Genomic DNA, 14,833 nt, shown 5'->3' with positions numbered 1-14,833 from the left:
ATTATTTCATCTGCTGCATTTACATAAGATTAGAAATTTAAAAATAAATGGAGCATACATAAAAAAATGTTTTATTTATACAAATAGTATATTTATATAAACCCATCATATAAATGTACCATGCATGCTACTCAGTTAATTTACTAAATTTCAGCACTAAACTGGATTAGCCCTCGTGTTGTCCTGAGGTCATTTTCACCCCAAATGAAATCTTTTGACGTCAAAATATGTTTTTTATTCAACAAATGGTATGAAAATAATGAAGGTTGTTCCAAAACGAAGGGAGTAAGACTAAAGCTGTAACACAGAACTGATCCAAACTACACACACACGCGCGCGCACACACACAAATGTCCCAACTCTTCATATAATCAGAGCAGCAGTGTTTTATGATAACAGTACTTTATTTTACTGATTCCACGCTTATTGAAATACAATCAGTTTAGTTTCAATCCCTTTTCATCAGCCTTACTACAGCCAATCAGCACACACTCACCCTGACATCTCGACCAATCATCGCTGTCCACGAGGTTCAGCTCTAGGGGGCGGGCACTGTCCAGTTCGACCGAGATTTCCCTTCGACCAATCAGCTCCTGACAGTTGACAGGAAACGTCAAACATTTGCTCGCGGCGACCAATCAGCGAGAGGGGATGGAGGGTTCTGCCTCCCAATATCCCACGTGATTCTCCTCAGTAGTTCCCAGGCGGTCAGATCGGAGATCCGGAGGTGAGTAAAGAGTCCGATAAACGTCAGTTTTTACAGGTGAACACAGACGGAGAGCGCTGTTTTCGGGGAAATGCTGGTGTACTCTCACTGACCGTACTTTGATTGTTTAGATACTGTCAGTTTTTAGCCATTAACATGCAGCTCCGTTCCTCCTGCATGTTGCTAGCATTGGGCTGAGTGGCTAACTGAAGCTAATTAACCAAAGGTGAAATCAGCTAGCTCAGTTAGCCCACTGTTTGGCCTTTAATTACATTTCATTTACACATTAATTAAAATACGAGACTTTTCTTGTTCGCGTGACTCATTGTAATTGACTAAAACTCTGGATGTGACTCTTATAAGAAACGTGAACTTAACTTGTCTCAGCTCGTTCACTGGCAGTTGTTTCGTAATAGCATCGCAGCTACGCTAAGCTAAGCTACCTGAATCAGCCGTGTTTGTAACGGAGGGAGGTTGTTTTCGTATCAGGGCTCTTTAAAGAGCTTAATTAGCTGATAAAGAACATAATTTGTAGTTGAAATGTTAAGGCAAGGCTATGTAAAGGTCATGCTGTTAAAATATAATGAATGAGTGTGTGTCGGGGTCAGTTAGCATGCTCACTTCATCCCGTTCTGCAGCCGCAAACTACACTTGTGAAATCAAATGTTACTTACGTACTTTATTTAATATTATGGTGAAGATCCTGGAATATGCAAATATATCTGCCCACGTTTTGTACAAATTCATTTTGAATTGCCTGAGATTGTATTAAGTAGCTATTAATGATCACTAACGTCTAAAATTAATAACATCTCAGCCAAAGTTTTTTTTAAAAATCAGTTATTGATATAAGGCCAAGTGCCCATTACAAGCTCCCAGACCTCAGTGGTGTCATGATCATCACCAAACCAGCTCAAACAGCTGACAGACTCCAGAAATGGGGGCAGCATTTCAGAGGTCTGAACCCAGGCTACACCAAACCACAAAGATGGTCAGTTTGCAGCTGTACGGGGAATCAGCGGGGCTCCAAATGTCAGTGTTGAATTCAGTTCGTTCAACAAAAAGGCCTTAGAAGCTAATGTGTCCTGCTGATGTCTCAGTAGGACACATCTCAGATGTCTCAGATGTCTGTAGCTGGGAGGTGCTGACAAGAATGTGATGTAGAAAGTTATTTGACAGTTAATCTTTACCTTTGAGAAGCTGGAAGCAGCTTTCTTATCAGTTCACTTAATTGATTGATCTTTTCAGCCCTAATCAGTGTGTTTTCCCTCAGGAACAGTGACACTTAGACACTTTTATAAGCTGCTTATAATCCTGCAATGACTTTAATGTCTTGGCCAAAGCTTCAAACTGTAACAGAGTCAGAACCGGGCGTATGGGTTGTAAAAGGGGCGGTCTTTAGTCCACCTGTAGTTTCATTACCTGATGTTGGGATCCAGTCTCTCAGGTGAAGCATGGTAGCAGCTCGACCGGTTCAGCCTGCTGGTTTCTGTCAGGATGCAGGGCGGTGTGTGGCAGCACCACCCGCTCTGATCTGAGCTCACACAGTGAACCAGCTCTGCTGTTACAGTGCTGTTCATTACTGTGGTTTTTTTTAACTCACAAAAAAACATGATTAAAATTTATTATAAATGTGTCGTTAATAAAATCAAGTTCTTACATAGATTACTGTCTTTCCAAAAATTAAAGAGTTTTTTGCACTTACGATAAACTTGAATCATGTTTTTTGTGTTTTTAAAGTTGGTGCAGATGAGTGACTGATTAGTTGGGAAGTGCAGTTAGTCAGTGTTTGTGTTTCTCAGGTCACACAGGAAGAGGTCTCCTTACTGTTTCTGGCTGTTTAAATAGTAAACTGCCCGTCCTGTCCGTCTGGTGATGAGTTAACTGATGCAGGCTGATAAAGGCTGATTCCGCTGTTTAATGAGTGAAGCCGCTCACAGCATTGGCACAGGTTTGTTTTCTTGGACCTGGGGAAACTTGGTTGGGCGTAGGTTGATCAATAGTCAACATCAGTCAACAGATGATGGTGTAATGAAAATAAATGTTAGTTTGAGGGGAAACAGAGCTCTGTTTCCCCACTGCTCCCAGTTAGAAACCAGTGAAGTGATCAGACGGTGAATCAGAGGGGCAGCAGATGTCCCGCAGGCTGAACTGACTCTAATATCAGATTAACTGACTCCAGTAACTCCACGCCCGATGGTGCTGCTGTCAGTCTGGGTGGATAAACGCAACTTCAGCTGGTTTCACTGAACTGATTAACAGAGGCTGTTGTTTTATCAGCCAATCACAGTCGCTCTGAAAGCTTATTGCTTCTGCAGGCTGCAGGAAAACTGTAGTGTGTGTGTGTGCGCTCAATCAATGATCAGTGATCCACACTATTATACTCCGTGACATGTTCCTTCATCATTGTCAACACACACGCTGCAGTTTACTCTGACACACACACACACACTGTCCTGCTATCACAAACACTCACCACATCACCAGATGCAGATTAATCCACCGGTGAAACTGTTTCTGTTTGTTTGACTGAAAACTACAGTGAGCAGCTGTTTGAGGAAATTCTTGAGTCTTTTTAATAGAAATGAAACTGTACACTAACCAAGCTCTTCATCAGGAACTCGGTCAGCTGCACGTTCATGCTGCTGGTCTCCTGTTCTGCCACATCCCAGAGGTGCTCTGTTGGATTCACTCCGTGAAGGGATGAACATGCTCAGAAACAATAATCAGACAGAGACGTTCAGACTGATTGGTGTTGCGAACCAAGAAAACGTTCCTCACACCACCACCACACGCCTGGACCATGGATTGATGCTGTGGTGTGCGGTTGTGTTGTGAGTGTGTATCTGTGAGGTGTTGTCTTCAGTAGGAAGCAGTGAACACATGCACATTCACATCAGACGTCTCTGAAATGAAGCACGTCAGAAGAATTGAAGTTACCACCAAATGTTTTAGTCTAACTAACCAGTTAACCCAGTAGATCCTTTTTCCTTTTTCTGTCATCTGTGATCATTAATGCTCAGAATCTCACAGATAAATCTGTTTTAAAGGAAACATCCAGCATCTCGAGCTGCCGTGCAGGTTTCCCCTGTCGCTCTGCAGGTGAATCCTTCAAACACCATGTGGGCAGGTGACTTCGATGCTAAGCTAACAGCTATTATTGTCGGTGGTCATCACTACGCTGCGGGGCTGTTAGCCAGGCGCGCTAATCCTGCCACAGGCTAATCTGATTAGCCTGTCAGTCTGCTGTGTGAGATGCTTTGCAGGTTGAAATCAGATGAAGGTGAAGAACTGCAGCGTCAGGTTTTATTGTTCTTTTTTTCCAGTCAGCACTTTTCATGCTGCGTCTTTAAATCTGTCAGACCTCCTTTCTAATGGCTGAGCAGATCCACTTTCTCTGAACCGATCAGATAAAGAGAAACTGTCAGAGCAAAAATGGCTTTTTGACACTGACAGAGCTGATTTACCTGATGAACACCTGTTTCTTAATGTGCCTGTAAACACAGGAAGTTTGTGTAACACAGCCGAGGCTCAACACTACCAACCTCCCTCAGTCTGTGTGTGTCTGTGTAATGGGCAACCGGCGGTCTCCACAGACTCAGTGTTTATGTGCAGAGTAAATTGTCCATGTTCTTTGTGTGTGTGTGTGTGTGTGTGTGTGTGTGTGTGTGTGTGTGTGTGTTGTGGGGTGCTGCAGTAATCCCTCGGGGTGTAATCTCATTAAGGTTAACAGAGCTGTGTTTGCATCTCCTATGGGTGCTGGTTGGTCTCCACGGTGATGGATGAGAGACACAGGTTAATAACCTGCTGTGTGTGTGTGTGTGTGTGTGTGTGTGTGTGTGTGTGAGGCACACGACTGTGCACAATACGAAGTTTCACTGTTTATTGAACTGCAGCTGTTTATAGAAAAATACATGGAGAGCTTTAATACCATCAGTGCAGTGTGTGTGCGTCCTGCTGGCTGCAGTGATACTGGTTCACCTGGTCAAACAGCTGGAACAGGTGTGTTCACTCCCCACCTTCTCCTCCTCTCTGCAGACTATGGATCAGAGGGTTGGGTTGTTCGTTCTTTTGGCGGTGGGCCTCCTCTGCTTCAGCTTGGCCCCCGTCTCTCGGGCTGAGGACGTGGTTGAGGACAGTCTGGATGACGACGTGGACGTGGAGGACGAGCTGGATCTGGGTTTGGCCGGAGCTGAGGAGGAGGAGTTTGAGGGGGACGCGCAGGATGAGGCCCCACCTGCTTCTAAAGCTCCTCCTACACCCAAGGTAAGGCGAGCTGATTGGACGGTTTTTTTCAACGGTTACTCAGACAAGGTATTCACAGGTTTGATGACTAATATATGTGTAACATACATTACACATATATATAAATAAGAATAAAGAAACTAGAACAGTTTTTCAGAACTGACTTTCATCCTTTTTTGGTTAGAAGTCATCATATGTTGTACAGATGAAGTCTGAAGGAAACGGGTTTGCCTGGACTTCATGAGATAAGACAGACTGCTGTACCCTCATATCATAACAGTTCCAACATTTTACCAGGAAGTGCCTGCTGCTGATTAACCAGCTGAGTCAGGAAGTCAGTTTGACAACAGAGCAGTGAAGTGACCTGCTGATCCACTGACCTGCATTCACACCAGAGCCACAGAAAACAGAACACACTTCAGTCTCATCGTGACTAACCTGGTTTTTTTCTCATTTTCAGAATGATGTGAGCGTAATATGTGATGCTGCAGTGTGTGACTCTGTTACAGTTCACCGTCTTTAAGTTCTTCTCTTACCTCTTTGTGTCCAGGTGACCTACAAGGCTCCAGAGCCAATGGGCGAACACTTCTTTGCTGAGTCTTTTGACCGGGGGACACTTGACGGGTGAGCACGCGCCTGGGACGACTGATGATGATTAATTGAATCTGCGGATTATTTTCCTGATAAATTCACTGATCACTCTGTGATTTATTTAAAAACAGTTTCTCTGACGTGTTTGTGGAGGTGAGAGTTGGAGGCGGGGCTCTGACTCGTCTCTGATCAGGTGTGTTGGTAAATAAACTGTCTGTTGGTTTCAGCTGGGTGCTGTCCAACGCCAAGAAGGACGACACCGACGAAGAGATCGCAAAGTATGATGGTAGGTGGCGGTATACAGTGTCTGAGTGTCACACACACCATGTGGAGCTGAATGCTAACAGAAACATCTGTAACACACAGAAAGTGTCTTGATATGAACAAAGCGAACAACCTGTTGTTTACAGGTAAGTGATGATGATGTTGTTATGAACAGGTAAATGGGCGGTGGAGGAGATGAAGGACAGTAAGCTGCCCGGTGACAAAGGTCTGGTCCTGAAGTCCAGAGCCAAACATCACGCCATCTCAGCCCACCTGCTACGACCTTTCACCTTTGACACCAAACCCCTCATCGTCCAGTAAGAACCCTCAGCTGTCTAACATGAACTTCCTCAGACAGAACCGAATACTGCAGAAGAAGAACGTCGCCGTGGTTCTGAGTGTGTTTCTGTGCGTGTGTTTAGGTACGAGGTGAACTTCCAGTCAGGTATCGATTGTGGCGGCGCCTACGTCAAGCTGCTGACTGAGACTCCTGAGCTCGACCTGGTCAGTCTGACCCTGTTTTATTTTCAGCCTCTGATGAGGTGCTGAGTGTATCAGCTGCTCTTTCAGCAGCTCATCGTTACAGCTTTGATGTAGCTGATCCGTGTGTGTGTGTTTCTTCAGGACCAGTTTGTGGATAAAACTTCGTACACCATCATGTTTGGACCTGACAAATGTGGAGAGGATTACAAGCTGCACTTCATCTTCAGACACAAAAACCCCAAAACTGGAGAGTACGAGGAGAAGCACGCCAAGAAACCCGACGCTGACCTGAGGACGTACTACACCGACAAGAAGACACACCTGTACACACTGGGTAAGACACACACGCACACACACACCTGGATACACTGGGTAAGACACACACACACACCTGGATACACTGGGTAAGACACACACGCACACACACACCTGGATACACTGGGTAAGACACACACACACACCTGTACACACTGGGTAAGACACACACGCACACACACACCTGGATACACTGGGTAAGACACATTACTTAATGACAGTGGTTGTGTAACTGCCCTCTGCGTCGCCCCCCAGTGGTGAACCCTGACAACAGCTTTGAGATTCTGGTGGATCAGACGGTGGTGAACAGTGGAAACCTGCTGACAGACATGACTCCCCCCGTAAACCCCCCCGCTGAGATTGAGGACCCTGATGACCACAAACCCGAGGACTGGGACGAGAGGCCTAAGATCCAGGACCCAGACGCCGTCAAGCCAGAGGACTGGTCAGTATCTGAGCCGCTGTCATCAAATAAATGATGTCCTGAGAAAGGACGGCATCAGTTCGATCTGGTTTATGTGGCAGAGCGTGATGCACCATACGTCAGGTGACCGTGGACACTCCTGAACATACAGTCCTGTATGTTTGTGTGTTTTTGTGCGTGTGCAGGGATGAGGATGCTCCCGCTCAGATCCCAGATGAAGATGCAGTCAAACCAGACGGCTGGTTGGACGATGAGCCGGAGTACATCGGAGATCCTGACGCCGTCAAGCCTGAAGACTGGTACGTGCATGTGCTCATGTTTACGTTCATTCATAAATCACTGTCTCGCTCAGAGGTCTGTGGATGGTTAGATGGGTCTGGTGCTCAAAGAACTATGAACACAGATGAAGAGACTAATGTTAATCATTGTGTAACGGTGCAGGTTAAGGTCTGGGACATATCAGGTGTGAACAGGTGGTTTGGCTGCGTCTCCATGCCAACCCCTGCCTGCTGTCAGTGGGCATACAAGCCTTTGAAATGGCAGCTCCACCTCTCATGGTGCAGGAGTCAGAGACGCTGCCCTGTTCTCCGGGTTCACTAACTGTCCGTCTGTGTTTCATGTCTCTTCAGGGATGAGGACATGGACGGTGAATGGGAGGCTCCTCAGATCCCTAACCCCGCCTGTGAGACGGCCCCCGGCTGTGGTACCTGGAAACGACCGATGATCGACAACCCCAACTACAAGGGCAAGTGGAAGCCCCCAATGATTGACAACCCCAATTACCAGGTGAGATTGTAAACCCCTCCCACATTTAGACGAACAGATGCAGCTGTGTTTCACCTGAGAATCCACATAATGACATTAGAGAGACGTTTACCTGAACAGTTTTCAGGTGATTCTCTGTTGGACTCTGGTGGCGTTGGCGGTCTCCGTGATCCTGACCTCACACTCTTAATGTTCTCAGGGCGTCTGGAAGCCGAGGAAGATCCCTAACCCCGCCTACTTTGAGGACCTGCAGCCGTTCAAGATGACTCCGTTCAGCGCCGTGGGACTCGAGCTCTGGTCCATGACCTCTGACATCTTCTTCGACAACTTCTTCATCACCAACGACCGCAACACGGCAGACCGCTGGGCCACCGATGGCTGGGGGCTGAAGAAGGCAGCAGAGGGCGCCGCTGAGGTGGGTTCAGGCCGACAGATTTAGGGTCTGCCCAAAAATAAAAAGGTCTAATTTAAAAATTAAAAAATAAAATAACAGCACTTCCTAATAATAATAATATATTAAAATAAGAAAGCCTGTTTTTAAAGCAGGTAACTAACGTCTCTGATCCTGAAGGAGTGAGAAGAAGTTTGAATCCCTGACACTGAGGCAGCGTTTCCACATGAACTTTGTAGGTTTTTCAAAGCAGAGGCTCAACACTATGAAAAGCAGCAGCGACCTGAGCAAAGCCCTGGATGAGTCTGAATAAATGTGTGTGTGGTTGGAGTAACTGAACACTGTCCGTCAGAGGGTTCAGGTCTGTGCTTCAAAGCTCAGTGTTCACACTGTTTCTCTCTCGTTAACGTTTCGTTCCTCAGTTTTTCGTCCCGTTGTGAAACGTGACGCGTTTGTTTTGAACCTGAGTGATGATGTAATCCTCCGGAGGACATTGTGTCTCTTGGAGAGAGACAGAAATAGATGTGATGTTAATAAGAGTCTTTCCAGACAACACTGGAGACAGTAGGTACATTTACATGGAGCCTGATATTTTCCGATTTATCGTCGGTTTAAAATCCCAAAAGATTTAGTTTATGCTGCTCGCACTGTAAAAACTACTTTCACCATCCCTCTCTCCTTAACAAAGTCCATAATAAATGTTTTTGTGTTTTGGCACTGTAATGAAGTTTGTGTGTGTGTTAATATGTTTTCTCATGTGCTGTTTGTGCTGTTGCAGCCTGGTCTGGCAGCTCAGATGCTGAGTGCTGCAGAGGAGCGTCCCTGGCTCTGGGTCGTGTACGTCCTCACCGTGGCTTTACCGCTGGTCCTCATCATCGTCTTCTGCTGCACCGGCAAGGTAACACACACTCACACACACACACACACACACACACACACAGAGCAAAGCACCCGCTGTGGCTGTTTCACCATGCTGCAGATTCCTTGGTGACGACGTCTGACAACGTATCTCAGTTTTGACTCATGTTCCACTGAATTAAATCCGTCTTCTCTGGTGGAGGACTCACGTGTCCACGAGGCAGGGAAAAGCTGACTGAGGGTTTGTTTGAAGACAGATTCACAGCAGGTAGACCTGCTTACATGACACTACGCGGTGTCCCAGTAAAACACTGTGAACCACTGGAGTGGATGCTCCCGTTCAACATGACCGCAGCGCGCTCCACGCTCCACGTAATAAGATTATTCAAAATGAAAACTGTTAGTATGAACTTAAAAGATAAACACAACATAAACATTTGACCTTTTATAGATCAGTGGCTCTGATGTGTCGTATCAAAGGGAGAGACTGTTGGAGGGAAAAGCTGTGATCATCAGAACATCAGGTTCCTCATGCAGCCTGTTATCAGTGCTGATGTCCCAGTCTGGTGTTTGTGACTGTCCACAGAGGTCGTCAGGATCAGCTCAGGGTCAGTTGAGTCTCACCAGCTTACAGGAAGCGTTTAATGAAGCCGGACGCCCAAACCGCCCTGCCGCCGCCGCTGCCGCCGCCTCCTCAGGCCCAGTGACTGTTACAGCTGCTGTTGCTAGAGTAGCTCTGTCTGAACTGTCGTGTTTTTGTTGGTTCCTCTGTGCTGCTGGTGCCTGTCTCTGTGTCTCTGTGTCTTTGTGTCTCTGTGGTGTAGACCGCTCAGTTTGGAGCGAGAGACCCTGTGTTCATAAAGTCAAAGGTCAGAGGTCAGCTACACGGACAGAGTTAAATCTTGAGCTGGGATTCAGGCAGTTTGGCATGTTTCTGTTTTACATCACTACAATCTGAGCAACTCAAACCTCGACATCTTTGAGACATTTATCACCGTTTGTAGATGTTTGATTGACTAAATGATTAATCAGTAATTGATAGTTGCAGGTTTAGGTTACAGATCAGTCAGTCCTCTGCTGTGCAGCTGTTCGTCTGTGAAGTCAAACTGAACTGACCTGTTTGTTCTGCAGAAGAAGAGCGCAGCGACGCCGGCTGAGTACAAGAAGACAGACGAACCTCAGCCCGATGTGGAGGAAGAGGAGGAGGCTGAAGAGGCGGAGAAGAGCAGTCCAGGTTGATGTGATGTTTGGATTTCAGCTGTTTCCTCTGAGAGCCTCCTGCTTCTGTTGGTCTGATTAAATCTGCTTTCCTTCAGCTGCAGAAGAGAAGAGCGACGCAGAGGACAGTCCTGAGAAAGAGGACGAGGAAGAAGAGAAGGACGAGGAGAAAGAGGCCATGGCAGATGAGGTGAGGAGACCAGTACCAGCTGCTCTGCTCCGAGGTTTTAGTTTTTACTGTGACAGAGAACATCTGGAGGAGCAGAGGCGACAAGTGGTTCAGAGCCTCAGAGTCCAACAGCTTCATCAGAGAGCTTCACACTTTGATTTCCTTTAAGAAAATAACGTTTACTGTCCTTGTTTCCTCTGCAGAAGCTGGAGGAGGACGTTCTGCGGAGATCTCCCAGGAACAGGAAGGTCAGAAGGGACTGATATCTCTGAAGCCAAAGCGCTGACCTGAACACCTCCCCCCCTCTCTCCCCTAAAATACCCCCCTCCCCCTGTCCTCCTCCTCCTCCTCCTCTTCTTCTGCTCCTCTGCTCCGAGGTGATGAAGCCTAAATGGATCCCGTGGAAGCAGCGAAGCCGACAGGAAACGAATCAAGACATGGACGCCTGACGATGACGATGACGAAGATGATGATGACAGTATGAACAGGACTGAGTTAGTGAGATTAAAGGAGATTCACTAAGATTAACTAAAACTTTAAAACTTCCTGCATCATTCCTTAATATCAAGACCAGACTCAGAGCCCACGAGACCAACATCTGCCCTGCCAGTCGAACCTCCTGTCTCCACCCTGAGCTAGCAAGTGCCCCGCTCTGCCAACAGCCTGTTAAACACCTGGTTAACAGGCATTAGCCTAACAAGACCCTGCTTGGGCTACTAACAGGCTCTTAATTAACCTACCAGCGTTCAGATTATAGGACATAACCTGTCAGGATTGTCCTGAAAATGATGAGGAAATAAACTTGAGATAAGTCTAGATACAGTGAGGTGAGGTCTGCCAGACAGGCCTGTTAAACAGCCAGTAAACATTAGGCCAGCACCATGGATTATCCTACAGTTAACCCAGTGAACATCATGTTAAACAGCCTGACAACCTGTCAGTCATCAGACAAACCTACAAACAGGAAACAGGAAATCAAGCTAATACACCTGTTAAATGGCCCGTACACAGTGAATTAGTCTCCTGACAGTCAGACGATTAGCCAGCAAGCTAACAGTGTAGTAACCATGTCAGGTTTTAGATTATTACGCCGACAGCAATTCTCAGAATTATCCAACAACCAAATGTTTCTGTAAATTAGCCTTCCAGCAGGCTGCTAGTCAGACAGCTGACTTTAACTTGCCAGCAATTAACAGGGAAGTATCACTGGCCTTTGAAGCTCATTCTACGGTTTAAAGCAGCCGACCGTCGTCCTCTGACTCCAGACAGTCTGCTAATCAGCCTCACAGCAGGCTGCTAACAAGTCCACAAGTAATCTACGTAATTTAACACCAACTAGCGACTATCTTAGCCTACTAACACCTGACTTACTCGTCTTCCAGGAGTCTGTAAATCCGCTTGCTAGCATCCTAAAGCAACCCACAACTTTTCGATTAGCTAATACTTCAAGAAATGAAATGGGAACACTCCAGCTGACACACACGTTTTCTTTCCGCTTCTCGTGTGTGTGTGTTTGTTACAGATGTTAGCAGATGTCTCCTGTGTTTTCATGTGTGTTATTGTCCTGATGGCAGCAGGAGAGGTCAGAGGTCGGGAGAAGCTCAGATAGCTTCCATGTTTTCTTGTGGTTTACACTTTGTGGCTTGGATTCAAAGCTCTGTTCAGGACAAACCGTTGTCAGTTAAAGGTTGTAGGTGTCAGGTGTTTACCTGGCGATGATGTCACAGACGGACGGGTTCAGACCGGTTCTTTCTTCGCTGTTCAGTCACTTTCAGTGAAAACTGTGGAGTCAGCGTGGTGACAGATGCTGGCGGCAGCAGCAGCAGCAGACGAGCTTCTGACATCATATTTGCTTATGAAGCGTTCTCAGTGTGTTCAGATTGTGTGAACACGACACGACACAGCTCTGAACAAACTCCAACATCTCAGCTCCAGAGTGATGATGTTTAATGAAACGTTCTTCACAGTAAAGCCACCGTCAGACCGATCGAGGACAGGAGCCGTGTTTAAAAACCATTTGTTTGGGCTCATGAGCTAAAACCAGATGACAGATAATGATCAGAATCCTCCTGGATGAATAAAGGCTTTTCACACAGCTCCTGTCCTCGCTCGGCCTCAGAGTGCCTGAAGAACCTTTTCTTTCCTGAGAGCAGCTCAAAGCCTCCTGGATTCACCGCAGGTGTGAAACACTGAGCACCTGGCCTCTGTCTTTGTCTTTGCAGAAAGATGAGTTCAGAGAACTGCAGATAATGTCTGATGTGCTTTTCTCCTTCATCTTACGGGAGCTGGATTTGGACAACATGGAAAACCTTACATCAGTAAAATGAGCTGTGGAGTTTGTTTGGACTGAAAGCTCCTGTGGGCAGACGGACAGCCACCCAGTCCCTCTCTTATCAACCCCATATGAAAAGAAAAAGGCACTAAAGGGGAAAAACTCAGGCGCTTAACCTCACACCTGTCCGCCTGCTGCACCACGACGCCTCCGCCAAACCTCCTCCGATCGCCGACGTCCTCCTGCATGAATCCTGCATCCATGTCGGAGTTTAGCCCCATGTTTAAAAGACGGCACTTGAGCGTGAAGTTCATTGTTAACCTGGTACATTTAGTTCCACTTCCTGTCAGCCCTCAGCCACATCTCTTGATCTTTGTCGGTGAATTGAGTTTTGCTGGATTGTAATCACGTGACCTAAGGGTCAAAAGATCAGCTGATGAAGACCTTTTGATGAGGTTGAAAGCTCTGTAAAAGTAATAGTAAGTGCATCAGACAAAACAGAAACTCAGTTGTTGAATTGAAATCTTGCGTCACCACCTGAGACCACAGCTGAAATCTTTACCATCATAACTTTGACTTGTGTCGGTTTCTGCTGCTGCTGCCGCCTGATGAACTGCTGCTGACGAGACCTCGATGTCTGAATCCTGTCCCACGTAAAAACTCCCAAATTAGGAGAAGACCAAAGTGGACAAGGATCTGTTATCAATCATTTATTACACGTTTATGTGCTGCTTATAAAAACTAAATTGGGATATTGATTTATGACCTCCTGACCTTGTTACCATCAGGACAAAACTTCCACTTGTCAGTTCTCAGATAAACACAAGAAATTATTCCATGAACTTGTGGAGATGCCAGCTCAGGCTCCAACACCTGGACTGTGTTCTTGTTCATTATGAAATCATCTGAGGATTATGATGAAGAAAAAAAAGATCACGTGCTGTTCAACGTTTATTTCAGCGTGACTGAGCGACAGCGCTGTGCCGTCATTTGAGAGAAACCTGAAATAAAACTGGTTCTTGTGTGGAAAAGAAAACGAACGACATTAGTCCAGTCTTGTATCCGTGACGTGATTGTTGATGTGTCTGTTTTTGTCATCCTTGTGTCAGACTTCAGTTTTACATGCACTAAACTTATTCTTCTGTTTTCTGTCGGTGAGTCAGCTCAGGATTAGCAGGTTGACTGTGAGTGCAGAAAAAGCCAGAACAGATGAGTTTAAGAGTGGGAGGTGTTTGTACTTCTGGCTGTCGGTGCGTTGAGATTTGGGGCCTTCAGGTGAACTGGAGGTCCCTGCTTCCATGTCCAGGTGACCTTTATTTAACCTTAATTTTCCCTCCTCCTCCTATGGTGAACACAAGCTGCATTAGTTAACTTTTGGCTGTACGCTCTGTTGCTTTTAGGGTTTTATTTTTTCATTTGCTGTCAATCCAGTGTTTTGGGTTTCAGGATGAATCACATCCAGCAGCAGCAGCGTTACATTCCCATCGAGAACTTCTGTTTCAGCCTCCCTCTTCATCGTCCGCCCTCTTGTTTTAGTCTCTGATTCTTTGTTTTCTCTGGTTGCGTCCAGCTGAAGCTGCCTATAGCTAACAGACTGTAGACTGAACACTGTATCTGCTGGTGAGATTTTACATGACTCTGTAACTATTAACTTTTTATTTTGTTGACTTTGTGTTAAACTAATTGGTCGGCCCGGCCTGTTTCTGATGTACACACGCTGTAGAGAGATGGACCTGCTGACACACCGCAGGAAGGTCCAGCTTTGAATACAAATACTGTGATGATGGAGCCTGATGTGAGTGTGGACATGCAGTCAACATTTGTTTTGATGAATAAAAAGGCCAAGTGGAAACTGAACAAGAAGCTGCACAGTGGTTTTTTTCAGTGTGTCTTTGCAGGTGAGACGGATCCAGACTACAGTACTTTCATATCGAACTGATCTGGTTGTTAATTTCACATTCATTACAGAACAATGACCAGTTCATCAGCATGAACTTAAACCTGTGTTGTTCATCAGTGATTCAGGCCCGTGAACACACCTGAACGGCAGCTCACTGCAAAGATCTTTAACTGGGACACTTTTCAAGGACACTCCTGGATTAGTGAGGTGAAAGCTTTATTTTGCATGACTG

General features: G+C 46.1%; 1 protein-coding gene across 1 annotated transcript; it reads left to right on the top strand.

The window, feature by feature from the left end:
- Positions 1–657: 657 nt before the first annotated feature.
- On the top strand, positions 658–14,558 carry canx (calnexin). The gene is made up of 15 exons (XM_041047758.1): positions 658–727; positions 4,745–4,972; positions 5,502–5,575; positions 5,770–5,828; positions 5,982–6,123; positions 6,229–6,310; positions 6,431–6,623; positions 6,860–7,049; positions 7,214–7,327; positions 7,658–7,814; positions 7,993–8,208; positions 8,963–9,082; positions 10,174–10,276; positions 10,359–10,450; positions 10,633–14,558. Exons 2-15 carry the CDS (start codon positions 4,748–4,750, stop codon positions 10,690–10,692), a joined length of 1,827 nt encoding a protein of 608 aa, XP_040903692.1. The 5' UTR covers positions 658–727; positions 4,745–4,747; the 3' UTR covers positions 10,693–14,558.
- The last annotated feature ends 275 nt before the right edge of the window (positions 14,559–14,833 follow it).

This window comes from Toxotes jaculatrix, chromosome 10 (assembly GCF_017976425.1).
Source record: "Toxotes jaculatrix isolate fToxJac2 chromosome 10, fToxJac2.pri, whole genome shotgun sequence".
NCBI lineage: Eukaryota > Metazoa > Chordata > Actinopteri > Toxotidae > Toxotes > Toxotes jaculatrix.
This window is presented reverse-complemented; position numbering and strand designations above follow the sequence as displayed.

What these genes read in the sequence shown, in the direction of transcription:
- canx (XM_041047758.1), top strand. Translation starts at nt 4,748, where the DNA reads ATGGATCAGAGGGTTGGGTTGTTCGTTCTTTTGGCGGTGGGCCTCCTC. An exon ending in AAGCTCCTCCTACACCCAAG is followed by an intron (nt 4,973 to 5,501) that starts GTAAGGCGAGCT and finishes CTTTGTGTCCAG; the next exon opens with GTGACCTACAAGGCTCCAGA. An exon ending in TTGACAACCCCAATTACCAG is followed by an intron (nt 7,815 to 7,992) that starts GTGAGATTGTAA and finishes TAATGTTCTCAG; the next exon opens with GGCGTCTGGAAGCCGAGGAA.